This window comes from Lepidothrix coronata, unplaced genomic scaffold (assembly GCF_001604755.1).
Source record: "Lepidothrix coronata isolate B3197 unplaced genomic scaffold, Lepidothrix_coronata-1.0 Scaffold44, whole genome shotgun sequence".
Classification (NCBI taxonomy): Eukaryota; Metazoa; Chordata; class Aves; order Passeriformes; family Pipridae; genus Lepidothrix; species Lepidothrix coronata.
The window spans coordinates 3863564-3884833 of record NW_016690224.1 but is presented as its reverse complement, the minus strand read 5'-3'; the positions used below and the strand labels follow the sequence as shown (position 1 = coordinate 3884833).

The window sequence follows — 21270 nt, the reverse complement described above, 5'->3', positions numbered from 1 at the left end:
GTGGCCACTCTTTCGCCTGCAAAGAACATGGCAGCTGCTTTTACATTGATAGCAACTGAAGCTGGGGCTGCTGGAACTGGAGAGGAGCAAACTTTGTCACTTGTGACAGGCACATGTTGTGTCAGATGCTGAGCCTGGAAGGAAGCCAGGAATGGCAGAGAGAACCTTCTGTGTGGCTGCTGGAGGTAAGGGTGATAAAAGGGCAGCGTGGAGGACACAGGCATCCCCCTCATCTGAAGGAGTTGGAGGAAGGTGTACAGCTGAAGAAGTCCTGGCTGATTTGGCGTGGGTAGCCCTCCAGCACTTTCACCTGGACTGGATCAAACTTCCAGTAATCTTGACCTCTCAGGAAATAGGCAAAACCTGTGGATGAGAGAGGAAGTTAGAAGAGACAAGGTACACAAGGCTCAGAGCTCTTTCTCGGTTTCATCCAGCTGTCACTCTGCAGCATGTGCAGTACTGAAAAGAGACCTGGAAGAGGCAGGAGATGCTGCTGTCGAGATTTCACTTGAAACCAGGCTTGTGTATTTCAATTTTCTTTCACACTGTGTTAGTTTTGATGAAAGAGTAAACAGGATGGATTTTTTTGTTTGTTTTATTTTATTTTCCTGGTGTGTTTAAATGTGCTGTACCCATGTAGTGACCCAGCCCTGAGAGGGCAGAGGATGCCCAGGACCTGAACGGAGACAGGGAGCTTGTGAAGACCTGTTGCAGGGCATTTGTTACTGTGGGGAAGCTATCCTGGAATTTGGGTTCTGGAAGCAGTGGGGAGTTGTTTCACTGCATCCTTTGGGAGGAAAGATGCACTCACCACACCTTCATCCCAAGCACCCTGGCTGTCCCCAGTGTTACCGTGGCACTGCCATACTGTCTTCATCATGGGGCACTTTGGGGAGGTTTGGGTAATACTAAAAGCAGCCTGTGTGTTGTTCAGCTGCCCAGGCTGAAGTGTGGGCAGAGCTTCTGCTGTCCCCTCATCACTTCCTTTGGCAGGAGCGGTAGGAGGTGGGTAGGACTCTGACCATTTCTTGGTCAGATGCTTGACTTCTAGCAGACACTTATATGTTGATTGTTGCAATTAATGATGATGAAACTTGTCACTTTCATAAGAGAAGCCTCAGTTCCCTACCCACTGGAAGAAGGAGCTGCCCCTCTCTACCCTATATGACGTGCTATGGTGCTATGGCTGGGAAGTGTCCACTGCTACCACAAGTCCAAATCTGCCTGGTTCTTCCAGCTGGGCAGTGGTGTCAGCCAGAGTGCCCACCCCAGAGCAGGCCATGTCCCTGCTGCACTGACCAAGCTCATCCTGAAAAGCCGCGTCGATCTCCTGCGGGACACCGCGCCAGTCGGCCATGGCCCGGGGGTAGATGTTGTCCACCTGGCGCGTGTGAGGGTTGAAGCGCCAGTAGTTGCCTCCACTGAAGATGTAGATCTTGTTCTTCTCAGCCCCCCACACCAGAGCTGCCTGCACAGGGGATGCAGGGAGGCCCAGCTCCACAATTGGGGTGGGACCAGATACCCTTCTCTCACCATCGTAAATCCAGTATTGAGAATCTGGCGAGGAGACAGAAAAGGGAGGCAAAGTGTCAGAAACTCTGTGGTGTCTGATAATTTGGCAGTGAACTGTGCAACTGGAGCTGGTGCCTTGGCAGAGCTCCCAGGCGAAGCTGTGCCTGAGGCAAACACCCTACCAGTGTCATGGACACTTTCACTGTCGTGTCCCCAAAATGCTGTCAATGCAAGGAGTTGACTTCCCACCTCAGTCCAGCCTGGAGGGTGTCAGTGGAGGAGAAGGAGGTCCATTTTAGCAGCTGTATTTTCTCTATTTGTGGAAGTTATAAAAGACTTGGCTGGAAGGACCAGCGTCTACGCTGCAACCTCAGCGCTTGGAAAACATGGGGGCATGCACAGGCACAAAGGGGGCATGTGGCTGGAAAGGAGTGAGCTGCAGAAACTAGGACGAAGTTGCCAAGCTGAAATAGAGACTAGGAGCACAGTTCCAGATTAGATTAAAATGGGAATCTCTGTAATTAGCCTGTGGCATGTAATACTTTCCCCTTATCTCATTTTAACTCACGGTAGGAGCCTGCCAATTTCAGCACTGTAAATCCTTGTGTGCAGGTCAGGTGCTAAGTAATGTGTTTATGCAGGAGCTCTGCCTGCAGAGCCCTGTGGTGTGATTCTGGTACTTGGTTTTATGGAGTGTAGACGGGGTGTGCACACCCAGGGCAGCTGAGTTCCCATGTCATTCTACATCCCTGCTATTAAAGAGCATTAAAGAAAACAGTGGAGCTGAAATAGGTTTTGTTGCTGGCCTTGAACTCCAGAGATGGCCAGGAGGAGGTTTCATTTTTAATCCCTGTGGTGGCTGAAGGTTGCCTGGTTCTGCACATGGTCTCCCTGTAGGCTCATTTAGTCATGGGGTACTACAGAAGCTCCACATCCAGGTCTCTGAGGAGCAGAGAAGATGCTGTCTGTCCCCTGAGCAGGGCTCTGGGGACACAAGCACAGGAGTTTCACAGCCAAGAAAGCTGCTGGGGCTCTCTTCTGGCACAGTGCTTCCCACAACAGGTGGGGAGATGGAGCAAGTGTTTCCTTCTTTCTCCTCTGCCAGCAGCATTGCCAGGTCAGAGGCTCGTAACAAATGTTTGTGTTCCAGGGAAGAAGAATGGGGAATTGTGGCTCTGTCTAAAATAAAAGTGACCCCTTGTTCTCCCTTCCCTCCTCAATATCTGCTAAAAATTTAAATAGAGAAGGAAACAAATAACAAGGATCGCTGGATTGCTGGGGATGTCCAGAAGATTTATTCTCCCAGGAACTTGCTGGGTCCTGACTACCCCTAAGTGATTGAGATGAATTTCTGAGCCGTCTGATCCCAGTCCAGCTCTTACCTTGGAAAAACCAGATATTGCCCAGAGGGTCCTCGAAGGTGGCATCAACAGAGCTGGGGATCCCCTGCCAGTGACGGGAGGCCAGAGCTGGGTAGCCATCCTGCAGCTTTCCAGCTCGGAGCCGCCACACGTAGCGGGACTTGAAGAAGAACAGCTCCCCTCGGATGGTGGACGCGGCGTCGAAAGCCGTGTCGCAGGCGTTGGGCTGCACGTCCTGCCAAAGCACGGCTTGTCAGGGGCTGGGACTCCTGGGACTCCCCTCACCCAGCCTGGGTTCAGCAGAGGGGAGGTCCCTGTGTCCAGGCAACTGCCCTGCTTTCAGCCAGTTTTGGTTGGGCATGTGCTGCCCAGAGATCCCCTCCCTGCTATCCCCGGCCAGCTGTGGGGTCTGGGCCTGGGCTCAGACACCAAACAGGCCTCTTGGTGAGGGCAGTCCCAGCCGTGCTGCCCGGGGAGAATGCAGACAAACTGTTCGCTCACCTCCACGTTGGTGATCTCATTTGTTTCAAGGTCTGGCTGAGGCAGCTCTGCTGGCTGAGTTGGGGTTGGGTCAGGATCCAGTGAGGGTTTCCCATAGAGGTACTGGATACCTTGCTTGTCATCCTCGCTCAGGCTTAGGGGGTAGCGGAAGATGTAGAAAGGAGACATCAGGGACTTGGAGACAGCCGTGTGCTGCAGGCCCAGGACGTGGCCAAACTCGTGAGCAGCCACTTGCAGGAGGTCAGTGCCTGCAAAGGGAGAAGATGGGAAATGCTTTTATCTGTTTGCGTGCTTTTGACTCCTGGGTTGCTCCTACTAGTTACCAGCCAATGACAGCGCACTAAGGTGTGTTTTAGGAGTCCAACAAGAGGAAAGAGAAATCTGTCTCTACTACCATTCTCACAGGCTGTTTTTCCCAGATTTTTCCCGTGTGTAGGTTTTCTAAGGAGTCAAAGGGCATAATTAAGGGATTCACTGGTTCAGGAGCACCCTGAGTGAATTCATACACTTGGGTATCAGCCTGGGCATGTTGGTAATTTGTAATTTTGTTGTCAGAGCCTCCTGCCACCTTATGGGCTATCAGGGAGAAGTGGGTTTTCCATGCACTTTTGCAAAGGAGAAATTTGCACAGGGAGGGAAGTCTGGCTCATAGACGTGGGTGGTGGGATGGTAAGTTTGGTGTTTGTCCACCCAGCCTTGCAGCAGTTGCTGGCCACAGCTGCAGTTTATCCTGTCCCATTGAGATCACATCCACTGTGGAAGATACCAGTGTCAGTGAGGGAACTCTAGGATTAACACTTGCTAATGGCTGTTGTCACACAGACAGCAGAGGGAGCTCATTTATTGCTTGTGTGGGGACTATGTCAAGAAGGTGACATTTAGAAATAAATCCATAAAAAATGATCCAATGTCAAGACCTGAGACTTCCTCGCCAAACTCAAGTAGATTTATGGGAGATCATGTTTTAGGAATACATGACCTTGAAGCATTTAGAAAAGGAGAGGGGGGAAAGTGGATTTCAGTATGCAAAGATATATCACTTGGCATGTTTTGCTTAGTTTTCAGTGGATCATTTTTGAAGCTGATAAATTTCCCTATGAGTGGAGGCTGTTTGTTGACAAGTCCCAGCATATTCATTCACTTGCCTTCAGCCAGAAATCCTCCAAGCTGCAGCCCAAAGGATGAGAACAGCAGGGATGTGAGTCAGCCAGCCTCACTGTTCCAAGCAGGATTTCCCTGCTGGCTCCAGGGGAGCAGGTCACTTCTCAGCACCAGGACCGGATGGGACAGGGGGATACAGCTGGGAGGAACGCCTGGGAAGGGCGGAGGGGAAGGTGAACCCCTGTCTTCTTCCTCTGCTGGTCAGTGTTACGTGTAAGCGATGAATTTGCACAGCACTGACCTGATTAAATCAACACATCTAGATCAGCTGAGAAAGTGGGATCTCTGTGTCAGTGACTTATTACAAACTTTCAGACACTTTTGTTTAGCTTGGCAGGCTCCTCACTTGATGCTTTCCAGTGCTGGCAGATCAGCTGTGCTGTCAGATTCTCCAGAGGAGATGCACAGCAGTACAGCTGAAGGAGCTGCGCTGGGGACCATCTCTGTGTCTCTCATGGATGGTCTCCATGTGGGGTCCCGCTTCCTGCACAGCTCTAGGGTGACCCCAGAGCACACCTTAGTCCTCCTCACATTTCTGCTCTCCTGTCTGTAAAATGAAGCTGAGGATTTCCCTGTCTCACTGAAAGCTGAGTCAAGGATTTATCCATGGTTATATCGTAAAGCTCTTTTCAGCATATTAAATGGCAATTAGCTCCAAAGAGCTTTTACAACATCTATTTATGGATGATGGGGGGGAGGGGGAATGCCATGGAATAGGACTGGATTCTGTTGGGAACTGGTGTCCATTTTCAGTTCCTGTTTTGCCTCCAACACTGTTTTATGGGAGAATGTAGGAAATTCTTCAACAACACAGACAACCCCAACAGAGGGTGAAAAGTGACAGAGCCCAGCCCTCCCCAGGAGCAGAATTGCTCCTGTAAAGAATTCCAGTGCTCTGTGGTTCTTATTTTGGGTTGGCGTGAGCAGAGTGAGAAACACAACAGTCCTGTGCCCCATGCAGTCCAGCTGGCATAGAGCTGACAGTGACGTGGGCTTTGGGGGAGTCCACTGGCATGAGCAAAATATTTGGGAAACCCTGGAGAGGCAGGGGGTTAATTTGGGCTTTGTGATTGTCTCTTTGTCCCTGTAGATAAACTGGGAAGGAGGAGGAGGAGCTGACCTGGGTTAATTTTGGTGGGTCTTCCAGAAACTGATGCTTTGGGCACTGATCCAGATGGTCCCAGGCGGTACTGCAGTATCTCATGAGATACTGTGACACCAGACCCTGAGTGCCCGAGCAAAGAGCTACCAGCTTAGATCTATTATTAGCAAAAATTAAAAAAAGAGTCTTGACTGGATGTGGTGTTGTTTATGGTCAGAGCATTCCCAGGCCACGGGGACAGAGCTGGAGCCCGGGTGGTTTCCCTTTATGGACTTGTTTGAGAGCAGATGGTGAACAATGCATGCAGGGACCAGGGCTGAAGCTGTCCCTTGGATGACAACTGTGTCACCAAGTGCTTGAGCCTCAGTTTTCCTTCATCCTTTCCCTGTTTTATTTTTAATGACTCCTGCCAATGCTGAGTGTGATTCCCAAGTGGCAGGGCACATGACTGGGCAGAGGAGCCATCTCTCTTGCTCCCCCGAGACAGGAGGAGTCCATTGGAAAGCCAGGGTCCTGGTGCTGGACACAGGCTCTGCTGTGGCTGAAAGATGAAAATACCTGAATAGTAACAGGAGGTTTGTAAGTGGTGGGAGATGACAGTGCACACCACAAAAATAGTTGTTGCCCCTCAGTTTTACAGGGTCCCTGTTCACATCAGAAGGGAATAATTTCCAAGTGTATTGATTAAGCATCCTGGAGCATCCACAGCTCCCCTTGAAACAGAACCGTACCCAGGTTGTTCCCAATCGTCCAGGTCTCGTCATAGTCAAAATGGACATCTCCCTCCCGGTGTGTCTTGGGGAAGAACGCGTGCGCCAGGATCCCTCCGGGCCCATCAAAAGGCAAGTTGTCTCCATGCCAGTACCTGGAGGGAAGACACATTGCACCTCAGACAAAGGGCCATGTACCTCCAGTAACAGTGTCGTAAGGCCAAAGGTGGGACCTGCTGTGAGGGAACAGCAGCTCTCCCATCCCAAGTTCATCCTACCGGGCCAGATCAACTGCTCGGAGTCCTTCTGATTGCCACAACCAGTTCTGCATCAGGGCACTGAGGAAGCAGAGCTCGGTCACACCAAGCCCTGGGGAGTTTGTATGTTTTCTCAGGAATGTTTCTCCCCTCCCCCTGTTCAGATTCCAGCCCAAAGCTGACCATAGAGGCTAAAGAATTAAGGAGCTGACTGCTCAAGCCAAGATTAAGTCAGCATTGCTGAGTGGTGGAGGGATGTGGAGGGGCAGCTGGCAGCAAACCCAGCCAAACTCTCAGGTCTTCACTCAAACCGAGCCACGGACGACTAACGAAGGAAACCCATGAGAGATGCGGCCACTTGAGAATGCTGAGGGAGGCACAGGCAAATACACAGCATGCAAATCTCATCACTGCCTGGACAGTCTCCACTGCCTTCATTTGTTCTGTGCAAACATGCAGCACGGGGAAGTCTTTGCCCCAGTGCGTATTTTGCCAAAAGGGAATTTCAGGCCAGGAGCCAAGATTCACTTAACCAAGAAACTATATTTGTCTTTGTGCAGACAGTTACGTTGTTCAGTCAAGGGACAGGATGGAGGACCTGAAGATGGAAAGTCAAAACAAATGCTTAAGAAAACAGCCTGTGGGCAGAGAAATGTAAATGTACCAGGAAAATTAATGAATGATCAGTAACAGTGCTGTGCACAGCCAGTGTGGAGCAACTGCACATACACCACGCAGCCCACAACTGATAAAAAACCCAAAACAACAAACCCCAAAAGATTCCAGTGTCTGAAAGCAGAAATATGAGTAGTCATTTAAGTGCCTAAGTTGTGTGCTGGCAGCTCTCTGCTCTGGTTAGGGCATTGCTCCTCTGTCTGGGAGGAGGGTGCTGCTGCCCACCGTGCTCACCTCGTGAAATCGATGACGATGTCAGCCCGTCCCTCCTGCACCTCAGTGAAGGTCAGCGGGGTCACATCGCTCCAGACTTTCAAAGCTTCTTCTATGGTCCTTCTCACTTTAGCTTTTACAAGTTGCCACGGGAACCTGACAATTCTAGAGGGCAACAGAGACTGGATGAGCAGCTGCTGTCCTGTGGACACTGCTGTCATGAAGACACCAGCTCTAGGATCCACATCACTAGGGCTGCCACTCTCAGCACCAGAACATCTCCAATCCATACAAACACTGCTCCAGCACCCTCTACTATGCAACATGTGCAGCAGATAAATCCCATCAGTGTTGAAACCCTCTGGCTGCTGGGCCAGAGGTGAGTTCCCTGGAAAGCTTTGTTTTCTCTGTTGTTCCACAGCATTCCCCAGGTCTGTCTCCTATGAGGCCACTGCCACAGAGATTCCAGGGAGTAGTGTGTTGTGATTCCTTCTTCTCTACCTCTGCATGTTTTGCCCCTGGAAACCTGGGCTCAGTCAGAGCATTTATCACCTCTTCTGCCCTCCTAAAACATGAGCAGACTGAAAGGGAGGTTTCTTTCCCTTCCGTTAACAGTGTTGCTCTATGTTAGCCTCTCCTCTGCTTCCTTCTTTAACACAGTTGACCAAAAAGAAAAGAAAAGGAAGAAGTCTTTCTGTTATCTACAGCCTCTTAACGCTGTGAGGAACTGTCTCCTGCATTGAATTAAACAAAAGATGATTTACATGCTGTCAAGGTCCATACGAGTGTGCTCACTTCTCCACTCATACCCTTGGGGGCAGCTGGGGAGGCAGCACAACCCTCCCGCCAGCCTGTTGAGTAGATTCACAAATGAGAATGTGTGGGGTGATTTGGGCAAAACTTTGCACTGAAGCCGTGTTTATGGGAACATCAGTAACAGCTGAATAAAAAGATCTTTTTAAAATAAACTGTGAGGTGAGCCCACCATGGGGTGGCTGGGGGGGCAAAGGCGCAGCAGGAGAGGGCTGGTGGTGGAGGCTCAGCTCGGCACGTGTCAGGGGTTTGGTGCAGGGAAGTGAATGTATGTGCACGGGGGTGTTGGTGTGGGGCTGACCAAGGGCTGGTGCAGAATGTGCTTGGGCAGGGTGGGTGGGCAGTGGTGTTTATGGAGCATGGGAGGGGATGTGGAGGTGCCGGGGACAGCCCTGCTGGTGGTTCAGCATGTGGCTCCCCACAGCTCACATCCCGGTGTGCAGTGCTCCAGGGAACATCGGACTGAGAGGTTTGGGGAGGGAGAAGCAAACCAGCCTGACTCCCATTTCGAGCCTCTCTTACTTGTAGGTGAGATCAGTCTTGTCCCAGCGTCCGCCGGAGAGGACGAACCGCTTCTGCCGGTTGCGCCCGCTCTGTCCGTCCGTCAGCACCGGGAGGTCGGGCACGCCGCACCGGGGGGGGTTCCAGCGTGCCACCTGCTCCTCTGTACCCACAGGGAAGCCCTTGGCAGGCACACCAGTCCCCACAGCGTTCACCAAGGAGGATAGCCAAGGAGCCTGCTCCTTCCAGGTGTGATGCTTTCGAGACATGTCCTAAAAGGCAAAAGCAAAGCCATGACTTCGGTGACTGAGAAGACACTTCTTGATGTGGAGTCAGTGGACATCAGCAGTCATGACGTGGTGAGTTCCACCTCTACCTAGGGCTGTTCTGCTGCTGCTATGGCACAAACTGCTCCCCACAAACATCCTCTGTTCCCTGGGCTCTGCTGCTCCCAGGCCAGGTCACACCTGGGAGGCACTGTGTCATGCCATGGCACCCCTAAGCACTGGGCTATTTTTGGTCCACATTTCCTTGGCAGCTGGCCGGCAGGAAATACTTTGCAAGCCGTGGATGAGAACCAGACCCTTCAAGTATAAAACAAACCACTAGGGAGTAAATTCTCCCCCTTTGCCCCACATCCTTTATTCCCTCCTGGCCCCGGGGAGAGGTGATATTAATGGGAGGAAGCCTTTAGTGCCCAGCACACAGTTGTGCTCCCTGTTGTCACTTCCATGGTGTCCCCTTGCTGTCCTGGCACTGTGGGCTCAGCATGGCCAGGGGACATGACAAGCTGCAGAGCAGGACACATGGATTTGGGGGTTGACAGTCCAGCCCATGGGGCAGAGAGCAGAAATGGCTGTCCCTGCAGCCCCTATCACCACCTGAGAGAGGGACAGGACCATATCCCCTTGCCTCACTGCACCTGTGACTCTGATGGGGATAAGATCTCCTGGGCTATCCCACACTTAGTTGGAAAAGCGCTTGATGACATTAACTAATGCTAATTATCTGACTTCCATTGGTTTCCCACCTGACAGCAGGACTATGTTGCCCCCATGAAACATCACCCAGGTGTAATCTCCAACCTGCTGGGAGGCATGTGGGGTGAGAGGTGTTTGGTCCCTGCCACTGTGCTGCCCAGGGCGGGGGGCCAAACACAGATTTTTATTTTTTTGCCTGGTTTTGTGCAGACAAATTTAAAGGTGTTTGAGCAGCAGGAGGAGCTGAGATGCAGCAGTGGTGCATCTCTACTTGGACAGGCAGGCTCTGTCCCACAGGGCTTCAGAGGGAGGGCCTGGGCTTTAGGAGTGCCCTTCCTTCCCCTGCAAAGAGCTGCCTTCTTCCAGGCCCGCTCTCCTGGCTGCCCTGCCGGGGACACAAAGGTCAGGATGGCACGATGCCAGAGCTGCCATGATGCCGTGTAATCCGCGTGCTGCCACCACTCTGTTCCCTACAATGAGCCCATTCATGCGGGCTGGAATGAAGTGTGAAGACCTTGGCATTAGTTCCGCTACCGAGCTCCCAACTCTGCAGCGGCCCAGTGCCTCTGAGCAAGGCACAGATGGACAAAGGAGCCAGGGAGGTCACACAAGGTGCAGTTTAGGTGTCCACATGTCAGTTTAGGCTTTTCATGTGTCTGTCACCACTCTAGCCTGCTGACCTGTCCTCCCCAGACAGACACACAGACACCCTTGGAGGTTTGGCACCTACCAGCCTTTGCCTTAAAACAATCCATACAATCCTGGTGTCCCAGTGCACTTTCACACACCACAGGAACTGCACCATCAACCCATGCAAAGAGAGAAAAAGCCATTTTACATCCTGAACAGTAAAGCCCAAGTTCCAGCCATGGCACTGAGAATCCATGCAGTGCTTTAGTGGGAGGAGGGAGTATGGACTTGCCTCTCCCAGGGGAGTCTGCACCAGGCTGCTCCTCCTGAACACTGGAGCCCTGCCAGGTCAGAGGTACCTGTCTCTCTAAGAGGAGCTCTCTAAGAGCTGCCTGGCACCCTGCCTGGGCTGGCAGCTAATGCCTGCAAAGGACAGCTGGCAGGAGGAGTTGATAATGTTCATGTTCTGGCCAACATCTTGCTCCCAGACCCAATGACACTGAAGCACATAATGGCAGCTGTGTCACCAAAGCCCATCCTGGAGAGCTGCCACCACAGACAGGTCCTGCCACCCGAGGACATGGGGTGATGAATGCATCCGGTTTCCCAGGGCCAGAATGAACAGGACAGCTGCTCCCAGGCACATGGGGAGAGAGGAGATGGACCCCTGGGAGAGCCCTCACTGTGGAACTGGGAGCACTGGAAAACCCTCAGGAGTTGCCCAGGTAGGTGAGCGGGATGAGGCTGACCCGGATGGGCTTACTCCTGTTTTTTTGTCTGGACAACACTAAGCACATCCCCCTCCTGGGAAGGCCAGTTGCCTTACAGGCTGGGGATACTGGCACAAACTGGAGATCATCACTCTCCTCTGAGCAAGAGCAGAGAGGAGAAACTACCTGTTTCCTTCTTGTCCCAAGAAATCCCTCTACCTCAGAGGCAGGCCAGAGGTAGTTTTTCTCTCCCCTCTTTGATTAGCTCAAGGCCACTGGCATGAATCCCAGCCTTTCAAACCCCACCTTGCCTTAGCCAGGACCCTTCCTGCTCCCTCCTGCCTGCTCTGTGCAGAGACCCAGCCCTGGGAGGGCTGGTCCTGTGAATGGCTCTGGGTGGAGGCAGGGGGGAAGACCTTCCCTGCTGCCCTGAGCTGTGCCCCTGGACAAACAGTAACTCTCTCCCTGTCGTCACTGCACCGACATTAGGACCATGGCAGGAAAGGGCTGGAAAATGCCACTGCAGGCACAGCCAGCAAGGGGAAATGTGACAGGCAGAAACCACTTGCCAAACAATGCTCAGGAGACACTCAGGCTGGAGATCTTGGTCTCCTTGGCTGGACACACCTTGCTGCAGGCACTTCCTGGGGCTTAGATAACGTGTCCGCTCACTTAAGGTTGTATCCTTCCCACCCAGCACTGAGCCCACCCTCTCCTGGGGAGACCTTGCTTAGTTCTCACAGCTGTGGTACAATGCCCTGGCTGCATCCTTAGGGCTTCACTTAAGGCTGTGCTGCTGCTGAAACCAGTACAGACCTGTAAGGAGAGGGTGAGGAGGGCACTGGCTGCTGGGTACCTGTCGGGGCATCCCACCAGCAGAGGGAAAGGGATTGCTGAACACAAAAGCAAAGGAAAACCCCTGCAGCCCAGGGCAGGGTTCAGCCCAGCTGAGTGCAAAACATATCTGAGCCTCTGGCTGAGCATGTGCAGCCACTTGCTCTGCCCTTCCCAGTATAACCAGCAGTTGGGGTGGCCACTGTGCCCGGGAACAGCTGGTTTGTAGTCAAGGAAGAGGCCAGGGCTTTGCAATGGAGACTGAGCAGCAAAATGCCAGCACAGCATGAGCACAGAGGGGCTGCTAGGCCTGAGACCAATGGTGGGGACAGTGGAGGAGCAAAGCTGTACACAGAGTGCTGTGGTGCAGACTGGTCACAGCTCCTCACAAAGAACGTGCCTCTTCCTGCAGCCTTGTGACTGAGAGGCTGAGAGGGAATGGGAGGGAACGGACAGATCCCATGGGAGACCAGAAACCACAGCGGAGGTACAGGCTGCCCACTCAGTTCCTTACAGCTTTATCAGTGCTGTGATACAACAGCCATCACTTCTGGGTCTGCCGGGGCCAGATGAACACCAGCCAAGCTTCCCAGGAAGCGTCCCAGCCATCCCAAGGAGCCAGGAGCATCTTTAACCTCATTGTGTTGGGCAGCACTCGCCCTCCAGAGCTCCCAGGAGGAGCAGCAGCCAGAGCAGCACAGCTACAGTCAAGTATCAGCAACACCCCGTTTGAATGAGAGGCCGGTGCCTGGCACTGACAAACCCACTGCTCTCCTCTGCCTGGGTCCATCCTCCTCTGCCTGCCCTGAACTTAAACTTGTGTCCTCTGTTGTGTACCTAATTACCTGGGCTCCTGTCTGCTTCTGCAGCATGGATATGAAAGGAGACCCCTCTCCCTGTCAGACAGGAGTGATTGGACAAGTTACAACATGAATCCCATCAGTTTTGGATATCTCCCCTGTCACTGGGGCTGTTTCCTTTTCTGTTGGGGAATGAGCTCATGGACTGTCTTCCCACCTCCCTGTCCCTTCTGTTGCTGGTTTTCCATTTCTCCCTGCTTTCTCCTTCCATTACTCAGAGTCTTTGTCAAGGCCTTGGTGTTTGCTGCCTCTCTGGCTAGTAGCATTATCCTCCTTCCACCTACAAGCCTGCACATTGGAGCACTCCTGCCCTTATTTCAATGCACTGGGAAGGACAGCAGAGATGCTTTTGCCTGCAGCTCTCATGTAAAACAGTTCTCTCACCCCATTTCTGCCCACTGTGGGGTGTCTGTGCCCCCCAAGGGGCTTGCACCCCCTTAAGAGCAATGTTCTTGCCTGAGATCAGCACTATTGTCCTGATGCACAGGGTACCATGGCTGGCTTTTTATTGAGCCTGCCTCTCATCCCAGCATGGATTTGCAGGGGTTGGATTTGAAACTGCAGCTACAGCTGATGGTTAGTGGTAAAACTGCAGTCAGGTTGTGTCCCAGAAGCAAACTGGCCCAGGAAGGTGCTGCAGCTTAACTTTCACAGCAGAAGCACATTACTGTGGTCTGGTCTGACCCTGAGCTAAGTGTGTTCCTGGTCAAGGCACTGTTAGTGGAAATAATGCCTAGGCAAAGCCACCAGATTTATTGATCCTACCTCCTCCAGAACAAGGCAGAGTCTCCCAACCCCTCTAACTATGAATTCTTTCCTTACACAAAATACTTCTGCTACAGGACTGGCTCCTTTGTGCTGGGCTGCAGGCAGAGCCAGGGAGAACACAAAGGCTGAGGCCAAATGGGAGCTGCTGCAGTGCCTGGCCATGCAGTTGGATATTCCTCTCCACTCACTTCCCATACTCTGTGGCACCATCCAGCACTACCTCCTGGGGCCTGACAGTTTGTTTCCGGATTACTTGGTGGTAGTTGTTGTTGGCAACAAAAAAAGGAAAATGTTTATTTTTCCTAAGCAACGTTGAACATGAAACATTATGGACTGCAAATGTTTATGCCCACAGACAGAATGAGAAGAACCAGGCCTTCGAGTAACAAGAGAAAGCAAATGAATAAACACTGCACGACTATTTTTATTATCAGACATTTTAATTATGTGACAATTTGTGAGTCTATTCCATCAACAACACCAAAACCAAACTTCTGGTGTCACCCAAGCAACAGTTTGCCAGAAACAGGAGTACTTACAGAGCAAACAAACCCCAGGATGCCGGGATAGCAAAAGGTTTCAAGAGCCCTTAATCTGATGACCTAGAAATCCCCTTGAACTGAAGAAACAGCTCTAGGATGCAGCACACTCCCGGCAGGGGAGGAAGGGGGTTGAGGTGTTTTGTTCATTGTGCAGTTACATCCAAGCTAAGGTGAGCCATAAACAACAGCCGGGATATCTCCCTCTGGATTTGACCACCCATCACAGTGCAGACCTCTCCAGAGCTATGGGGGGATGTTTTAGCCTCAGGGAGTGCAGGATGCTCAAATGTGCAGTCTGGGATCTCCACACCCACCAGACAAGCACTTTTCCCCTGTCCAATCTCCTGGAGATGTCAGGGGGGTTTTCCTCCTCTGGTAGCTTTCAGAGTCACTTTTGTGAGATGTCTCTCTCCTGCCCAAAGACTACTAAGAGATCTGCTCACCTGTCTGTCCTTTTTGGGACTCATCTGCACCAGGATCTCAGTGAACCTCTAAAAACATGTCTGTGGCCCTCAGTGAACCCCTGAAGTGCTCTGCTTTTCACTTTGCTAGGCAGCTATGTGCAAACTCAGCAATGCTTCCATTCACATCACAGGCTGAGCCATCCCCAGTGTAAGAATATCCAGGGAGTTTTCATTTACCTGTCTGCGTATTTAGAATTAGTAGGAAAGAGCTACTTAGTAGGAAAGAGGATGACCAGCATCTCTGCAGGCCAATTTTCCACAGAAGATTCTTTTCAGACAAGTCCTATACAGTACATCCTTTCTGCAGAGCCCCACAAGGTGTGGTGCCAGGGCAGGACAAGTGTGGGGGAAGCAAGGAAAGTGCAACATAAGCTGGAGAGGGGGATCCTCCCCAGGGTTCTTCTCTCCTCCCTGCCCTTTTCTCCCTCCCGGATCCACTTCGCCAGCTGCACCTCCCAGGTCTTGCCACACCGCAGGGTGTGCGTGTGTGTTGCATGTGGAAGCACAAACACAACAAACCCGCTGGAGAATAACTGCTTACATGTGTCTTGAGTCTCTCCCAGAGCAGAAGATAAACATGCCTAAAATTACCCCAACACTGACTGTAGCATTCAAATAGCCAAACCAAAGAGTGCAAATACAACCCTTTCTGCGGGAGCTGCCTGAACCCCGAGCAAGGCAAGCAGCCTCCCCGGCTCCTGGGCTGTGGGGAAGGCACCGCTGTGCTTCCAGCGGGGAACCTGCTGCGTTCGGGGTGAGAGCTGCAGGACACGGATTACGTTGGCAGCTGGGAGGGTGCCCACCACTTCTCCACGGAGAGAGAGCTTCCCAGCAAATGGACAGACTTTGATTTCCCAGGGGAGCTGAAAGCAATGCAGGAATTCAGTGTCTGCGCGTGCACAGCCCCGAGGACTGCAGATCTTTTGTTCTCAAGTTTTACAGTGGACACCAGACACAGCCTTTATTCTGCTCTCAGTTTTCTCTTTCTTTCTTTAGGCTTTAATATAAAAGTGAAGGAGATCTACAGGGTTTGCCTCGAAGAACACAAGTCCTCCTGCAACTTGCCCTGTAGCCTGGCTTTAAAATGAATCTTGGCCCTTGATTTCCTCCTTTCAGATTACTGGTGTTGTGACTTGTTATTGGAGCACAAACAGCCATGGTGCAGCACACTGCTGCACCGAGGGCTGTCCTTGCCCACCCCCTTTACCAGCACAGCCCGAGGAAGTCACCTTTGTCTGTCTTGTTGGAGTGTGAATCTCTTTTACCAGCTCAGCCTCTTGGCTCCTTTCTCATTCATCACCCAACAGCAAAAGGTGGCCAGACAGGAAATTAGCTGCTGTCAGACATCAGGGAAACATCCCTTTGTGCAGAGACTCCAAGTAGCCAGAGAAGGGAACATGATGCGAGCTCTCTAGCAAGAGAGGGTAGAGAAAAGCTGAGGCCAGATGCACATGCACGGGTCCCTGTCAGCCCAGCAATCCCACATCAGCTATCCTGCACTGACATGTGTTTCCCAGGAGGAGAGGAATGGGGTGCACTGCCAACTTACATCATATGTGAGAGCAACCCCCAAGTAAAAGTGGCTTTACCTCATAGGCAGTAGAATAACCTTCAGAAGCCTTGACATCAGACAAGGAACCCAAAAGGGCAGCTATTTGGGATGAAAGAACTGCTGTTTGAAAGGATGGGAAATCATCTGTCCGTTTCCAATCCCAAACCAATGCAGCCACCATCTCTGCAAAGACTGAAATACATTGATCCAAAACCCTGAGCCCCACGTGGCTGGTCAAACACACAAGCACAAGGTATTCCTGAACAAAACATACCTGTAGGAGCATCACCTGGAGTTACTCCAGCCAAGAGGAAAGCATCAGCATTCACAATGCAGAGCATTAGCCTAGGATGAGGAAGAAACCAGATTGCCACCTGGGGGGAACCTTCTTCTGGAGCATGGTGGTGGCTTAGGTGGACCAGAAGCCTGAGCAAACCTGGATCTGCATTAACTCTGTGCTCTTCAGCGATTTGGTGTATTCCCCACTTCAAGGGGTACTGGCCAAGGCAGGTGAGCCCCAGCAACCTCTGCAGTCAGTCAGCAGCTGCGAGCACTGGTAAAAGGACAGTGACACCACAGCTGGACCGGGCCCAAAGTCAGATGGTGTGAAAACCAGGCTGGCTCTCCCTTCCCTGGAGATGCCACACAGGTCTTTGCTGGCAACAAGACCAGGACCAGAGGCTGTGCAGGTCCCCCCAGGAGCAGCAGCTTCACAGCTTGCACACATCAGAGCATGAGGCACCTGCCAGCCCAGCCCACGTCCCACAGGAACCAGCGGTCTCCAGCTTAGCGCAGGTGGAGCTCTGCCCTCCCTTGCTGCACTCCCATGGGGCTGAAATCCACGGTGGTGTCATTACTGGAGTGCAGAGTGCCACCACCGAGTGCTTGGTCTCACCTTCCTCAGAGGCAGAGCGGAGCCAAACACAGTGACATTTCATTTGGAATACCACAAGCACTTTGGGGGCCAAGGCTGCTCTGTGCCAAGTTCCAGCCCACAGCATATTTAGCAGCCAAGTTAGAAAGTACTCAGATGACAGAGCTGATAATAAAACCATCGACAGAACCTGAACTAATCCCCTTGGGCTGCTACTGGGCATTTGCTCTGTTATTATTTCATGGCACACCAGCGAAGTGCATGTCTATAATAACCCAATTACGCACGCACACATTCCCAGCACAAGGAGCTCTCTGTCTTCTCCCGTCCCCTAAATCCCTCGCACACCGCTGCTCTTCTCTGGCAGCCGCAGTCCCTGCTGCTCGCAGCTCCGTCCCAGGTGCTGGGATCGGGCAGGCATGTGCAGAAGGAAAGACCCCTGCTGCTCCTCTCCTGCCTGCGCCTTTGATTCATCCCTTTAGTCTCCTCTCTCCGTAACACTTCTCAGAACTTCCAGCACAGCTTGCGGGAGGTGTTTGAGCAGCAGCGAGTGCTCTGCTGCCTATAAAGCAGAGGGGATCCCGTGTCCTCTCCTAAACCCTCCTCATCCCGATCCCTGTTTTTCTCTCGGGAGCACGCCTGTGGAACCTCCCCTAACATGTCAAGAGGAGCCCGCCGAGCGGAGCCACCGCCGGGGCAGGGGCAGCCGTCCCGCGGCCGGTGCCTCCCGGCAGCGCTGCCCGTGCCGGCAACCCGAGGGCGGCTCCGGGATGGATGGAAACGGCGGGGGGGGAAGACGGCTCATCCCGTTCAGCGGAGGGTCTGCCTGGGAGATGCTGCCCTCGGGACCGCACCGGAGAGCGGCGGGGGGCACGGAGAGAGGCACCGGGTGATCCCGACTCACCGGCTTGTGTCGGCGGGCGGGCGCGGCGGGCGCGCAGTGCAGCAGAGCGGCGGCCAGCAAGGCGGCGGCGGCGGGCAGCGGGGCACGGGCCATGCCGGGCGGCGGAGCGGGCTCGGACATGGGGCAGAGGAGGAGGGGGGGGGTCCTCGCTGAGCCTTTTATCCCCCCACCGCGGCCGCCTGCCCTCCTCCTCGCGCCTCCTCCCGCTCCTGCCTTTTGTTCTCCCCGAGCCGCGGCTGTTCGGGCCGGGGGGACACGGCCCGGCGGCATCGCGGGAGGGAGGGGGGGTCCCGCCCGTCCCGCCCCGCTCCGCCCCCGGGGGGGCGGTGAGGCGGAGCACACGGGACGGGCGGGACCCCCCTCCCACGCCTCCCCGGCACCGGCCCCCTGGCCTCCGTGCACCCGGGTCCTGTCTGCGTTGGGACGGCTTCAAACGGGTCTTTTTAAAGGTGTCTTTCACCTCTCCTGCCTGAGGGTACCAAGGACTGAAAACAATCCTCTTAGACCCTCAGTGCCCGTCGAGACCACTCTAGTCCCCATGGGGAATAGCTCATCTCTGTGTTTAAATCTCTCTCCACCCCTGCTTTGCCTGTGCAGGGCTCTGCTGAAGCCCTTCACTCACCCTTTGCAAGAGGACTTTCCCTGTGTGAGATGCTGAGGGAGGGGAAAGAAGGGAGCAGCTCCCCATTTCGGAGATGCCAAAGTCTCCTCCGTCTGCTCAGCCACCTGGAGGGGGAGGCAGTAATGCACAGATCTGGTTTCTTGGTTCCTGTTTCTATGGAAGAAGCCCTGGACTGTGTCAGCATCCCCTCAGTAGACTGAGTTTAGCTGCAAATTGTTTCAAGAAATGTATTGCAAATAAGAAAACTTTGATCTCCAGCTGCCTGGGCTGGTGTGCAGGGAGTGGGTAAGGCTTCCTGACATCCCGGACTCTATTACTGCATTATTTGTCTGTGATCAGTTGTTCATGTTTTGTTTTATGGGAACCATACTGAGGATGTAAATACTGGGTACGGTAAGCAGATGTGAAAAGAAAGGCTGTGTTTGGAAGGTGCTGCAGTGGCTCACAGGCTCTTAGTGAGATGTCCTTGCATTGGAGCATCATGTTCAGCGTATCCCCAAGGCCTTATTTCTTAGAGGGGATAGGGAAAGAGAAGAAAACACTTTACATTGTGGAATTTACCCTTCTGCTGTTATTCTGGCTGTGCCCCAGGAATGCAGAGCAGACCCTACTTTCTTGCCTTGCTCTGAGCCAGACAGCTGGGTCCCAGCAAGAAAAGCTTTCCTGCCTTTGTCTCTCTTTTCTTTAGTGTCTTTTCTTTTAATGCTGGTGTCTCTGGGAGCTCAGTGCTTTCCAGCCCATGGCCGTGGAGCCTGCTGCTGCCCTGGGGAAGCAGGGAGAGGCATGGGAGCAGCCTGTAAGGCAGCGACAGGCAGTTTGGCTCTCCTTAATAAAGGGAGACTTTTAAAGGGGGTGTTCTGGGAAACTCAGTCCTTGCAGAGATGTGACTGTGTGTGAGAACTGCTGGCTCCTGCCAAGGCACTTAACACAAAAGAAAGTGCATGGTGTGTTTGGGATTGCAAATATTTCCCAGCTGAGCAAGTAGATGTTCAGCAGCAGGAAAACACCAAAACTGGGTGTTTTGGGAGCTCGTGTGCTCACTTTCTGCAGAGGGCCCTGTGCACAGCCTGCAGAAATCCTTTCTGCTAGTGTTCCTATGCTGGGAGCTCTCTCAGCCACTGTGTGTCCTGTCCCTGCAGGCCTCATCCCTGCCTCTGTTTGCAGCTTGCTGGATGTGCAGAGCCTGCTGGCAGATGAGCACAGGGCTCCCACCCCAGCCCCAGAGCGCCGACAGTCTGACATCTCTCAGTGCAGGCACTGTCTGCTCGCTTTCCTGCAGCTCCTGCCAGGCTGGAGCCAAATTTGGGCTTCTCATGATGGCTACAGGAGCTCAGTGAAAGCCTTCATGGCTGAGAGGTCCCAATGGTCACTGATGTTTCTGATACAGCATCCCCATGTGTACCTCTTTTTGCTCAGCATCTCCTCGGGGCCTTCCAGTCCTAGAAAGTGGCAGAACTGTCATGGGTTTTCCAAGTCCTTATGACTTACAAGCATTAGCTCTTCTCCCACTGTCCTAAGGCTTTCCAGCAAGGAGGACCTTGTGAATATTTGGGAAGGCAAAGCGGCATTGTAATGTGAGTGCCAACAGGAATCACCAGCTGGGGATAACCTCTCCCAGCAGTCCAGCAGGTGTCAGGTGGGAAGAGACTGTGCAAGAGGAAGAGAACAGCGGGTCTGATTCCGCTCTGTTGTGATCAGCAAAGGGGTCAAATAACTCTTTCAGTCCATGGGCCACTTGAGTGGGAAACTGCTGTAAGGCACTTTGGACTGAGAGGAGGTGGGGGAAGAGGTGTCTGATGAGAAGCAAAGGGGAAAGGGGAGGGAAGTGAGAGAGAAACTGAATTTAAACAGATTAAGCCTGTCTGTCCAAAGTCCTTTGTTTCCTGCCACCTCCCTGGTGTGACTTTCACAGCTGTATTCTGTGTGGCTGGGGACCCGGGTTTAGGTTCCCTGCAAAGTCAGTATGGAGCTTTACACCTCCTGAGCAGCTGGAAGAAGGTCCAAGAGCCAAACCCCCAGAACAGAGAAATCCCTTTGATTTTTCTTCTCTAACATCTTTCCTCCTCTCTCTGCAGGAGATGGCCTCATGAATTGATGTTTCCAGCATCACTGCTCAGTGGGTGACAAATGGGGACGCATCCCCACCAGGAGAGTCTCTGTTCTCACCCTCTCGCTTTTGGGATTCCCCTTTTCTTTGGCCCTGGCACCTTGTTTTTCTCCTGGGCAGCCAAAGTGGGTGTTTGTACAGGTGGTGGTAGCTGCAGACAAAGCTGGGGGTCATGTGCAGTGAACTGCCCTCATAAACACCACTGATCCGGAGTATTTCCTGAATTACCTGGTTCTTCTGCTCTGCTGGCAGCCCAAAGCATGGGCATGGGCGGAGGGCAAGAAGAGGATGTGGAGTGACAGGAAACTTGGCCTTTGGGCCTGGACTCACAAGTGGAAAGGTAAAGTAATATGTAGAAGTGTCTGTTGGTCAGCAAAATCCTTTGCTTCGAAGCTCTTTAGGGTTTTTTTAACCTTTTAAATGAAAATGATGGAATTGTACAGGCTGTTCTGGATCCAAATAGTGCACCTTGAAAACACCAAAGTCTTCCAGATTTCAGCGTAACTAGGCCAGTACAACAGTCCCACCATCCATTTCTAGAAAGTTTTGCTTGATTTGCTACTACTTATTTTACATTTATTTTCTTTTGCCCCCCCTTCCTTGACCTTAATTCTGGG

General features: G+C 52.6%; 1 protein-coding gene and 1 long non-coding RNA gene across 2 annotated transcripts; one reads left to right on the top strand and one right to left on the bottom strand.

Moving 5' to 3' along the window:
• Window positions 1-202: 202 nt before the first annotated feature.
• On the bottom strand, window positions 203-9152 carry MMP11 (matrix metallopeptidase 11). Its single transcript, XM_017814045.1, has 7 exons — window positions 8828-9152; window positions 7514-7657; window positions 6369-6502; window positions 3375-3622; window positions 2895-3108; window positions 1300-1557; window positions 203-363 (listed from the first exon to the last, which is right to left on the bottom strand). The coding sequence occupies exons 1-7, from the start codon at window positions 9073-9075 to the stop codon at window positions 230-232; spliced, it is 1380 nt and encodes a 459-aa protein (XP_017669534.1). The 5' UTR covers window positions 9076-9152; the 3' UTR covers window positions 203-229.
• Window positions 9056-20694, top strand: LOC108496893. The gene is made up of 3 exons (XR_001874633.1): window positions 9056-9165; window positions 11027-11141; window positions 20622-20694. It is a non-coding gene; the product is annotated as an uncharacterized LOC108496893 (long non-coding RNA).
• The last annotated feature ends 576 nt before the right edge of the window (window positions 20695-21270 follow it).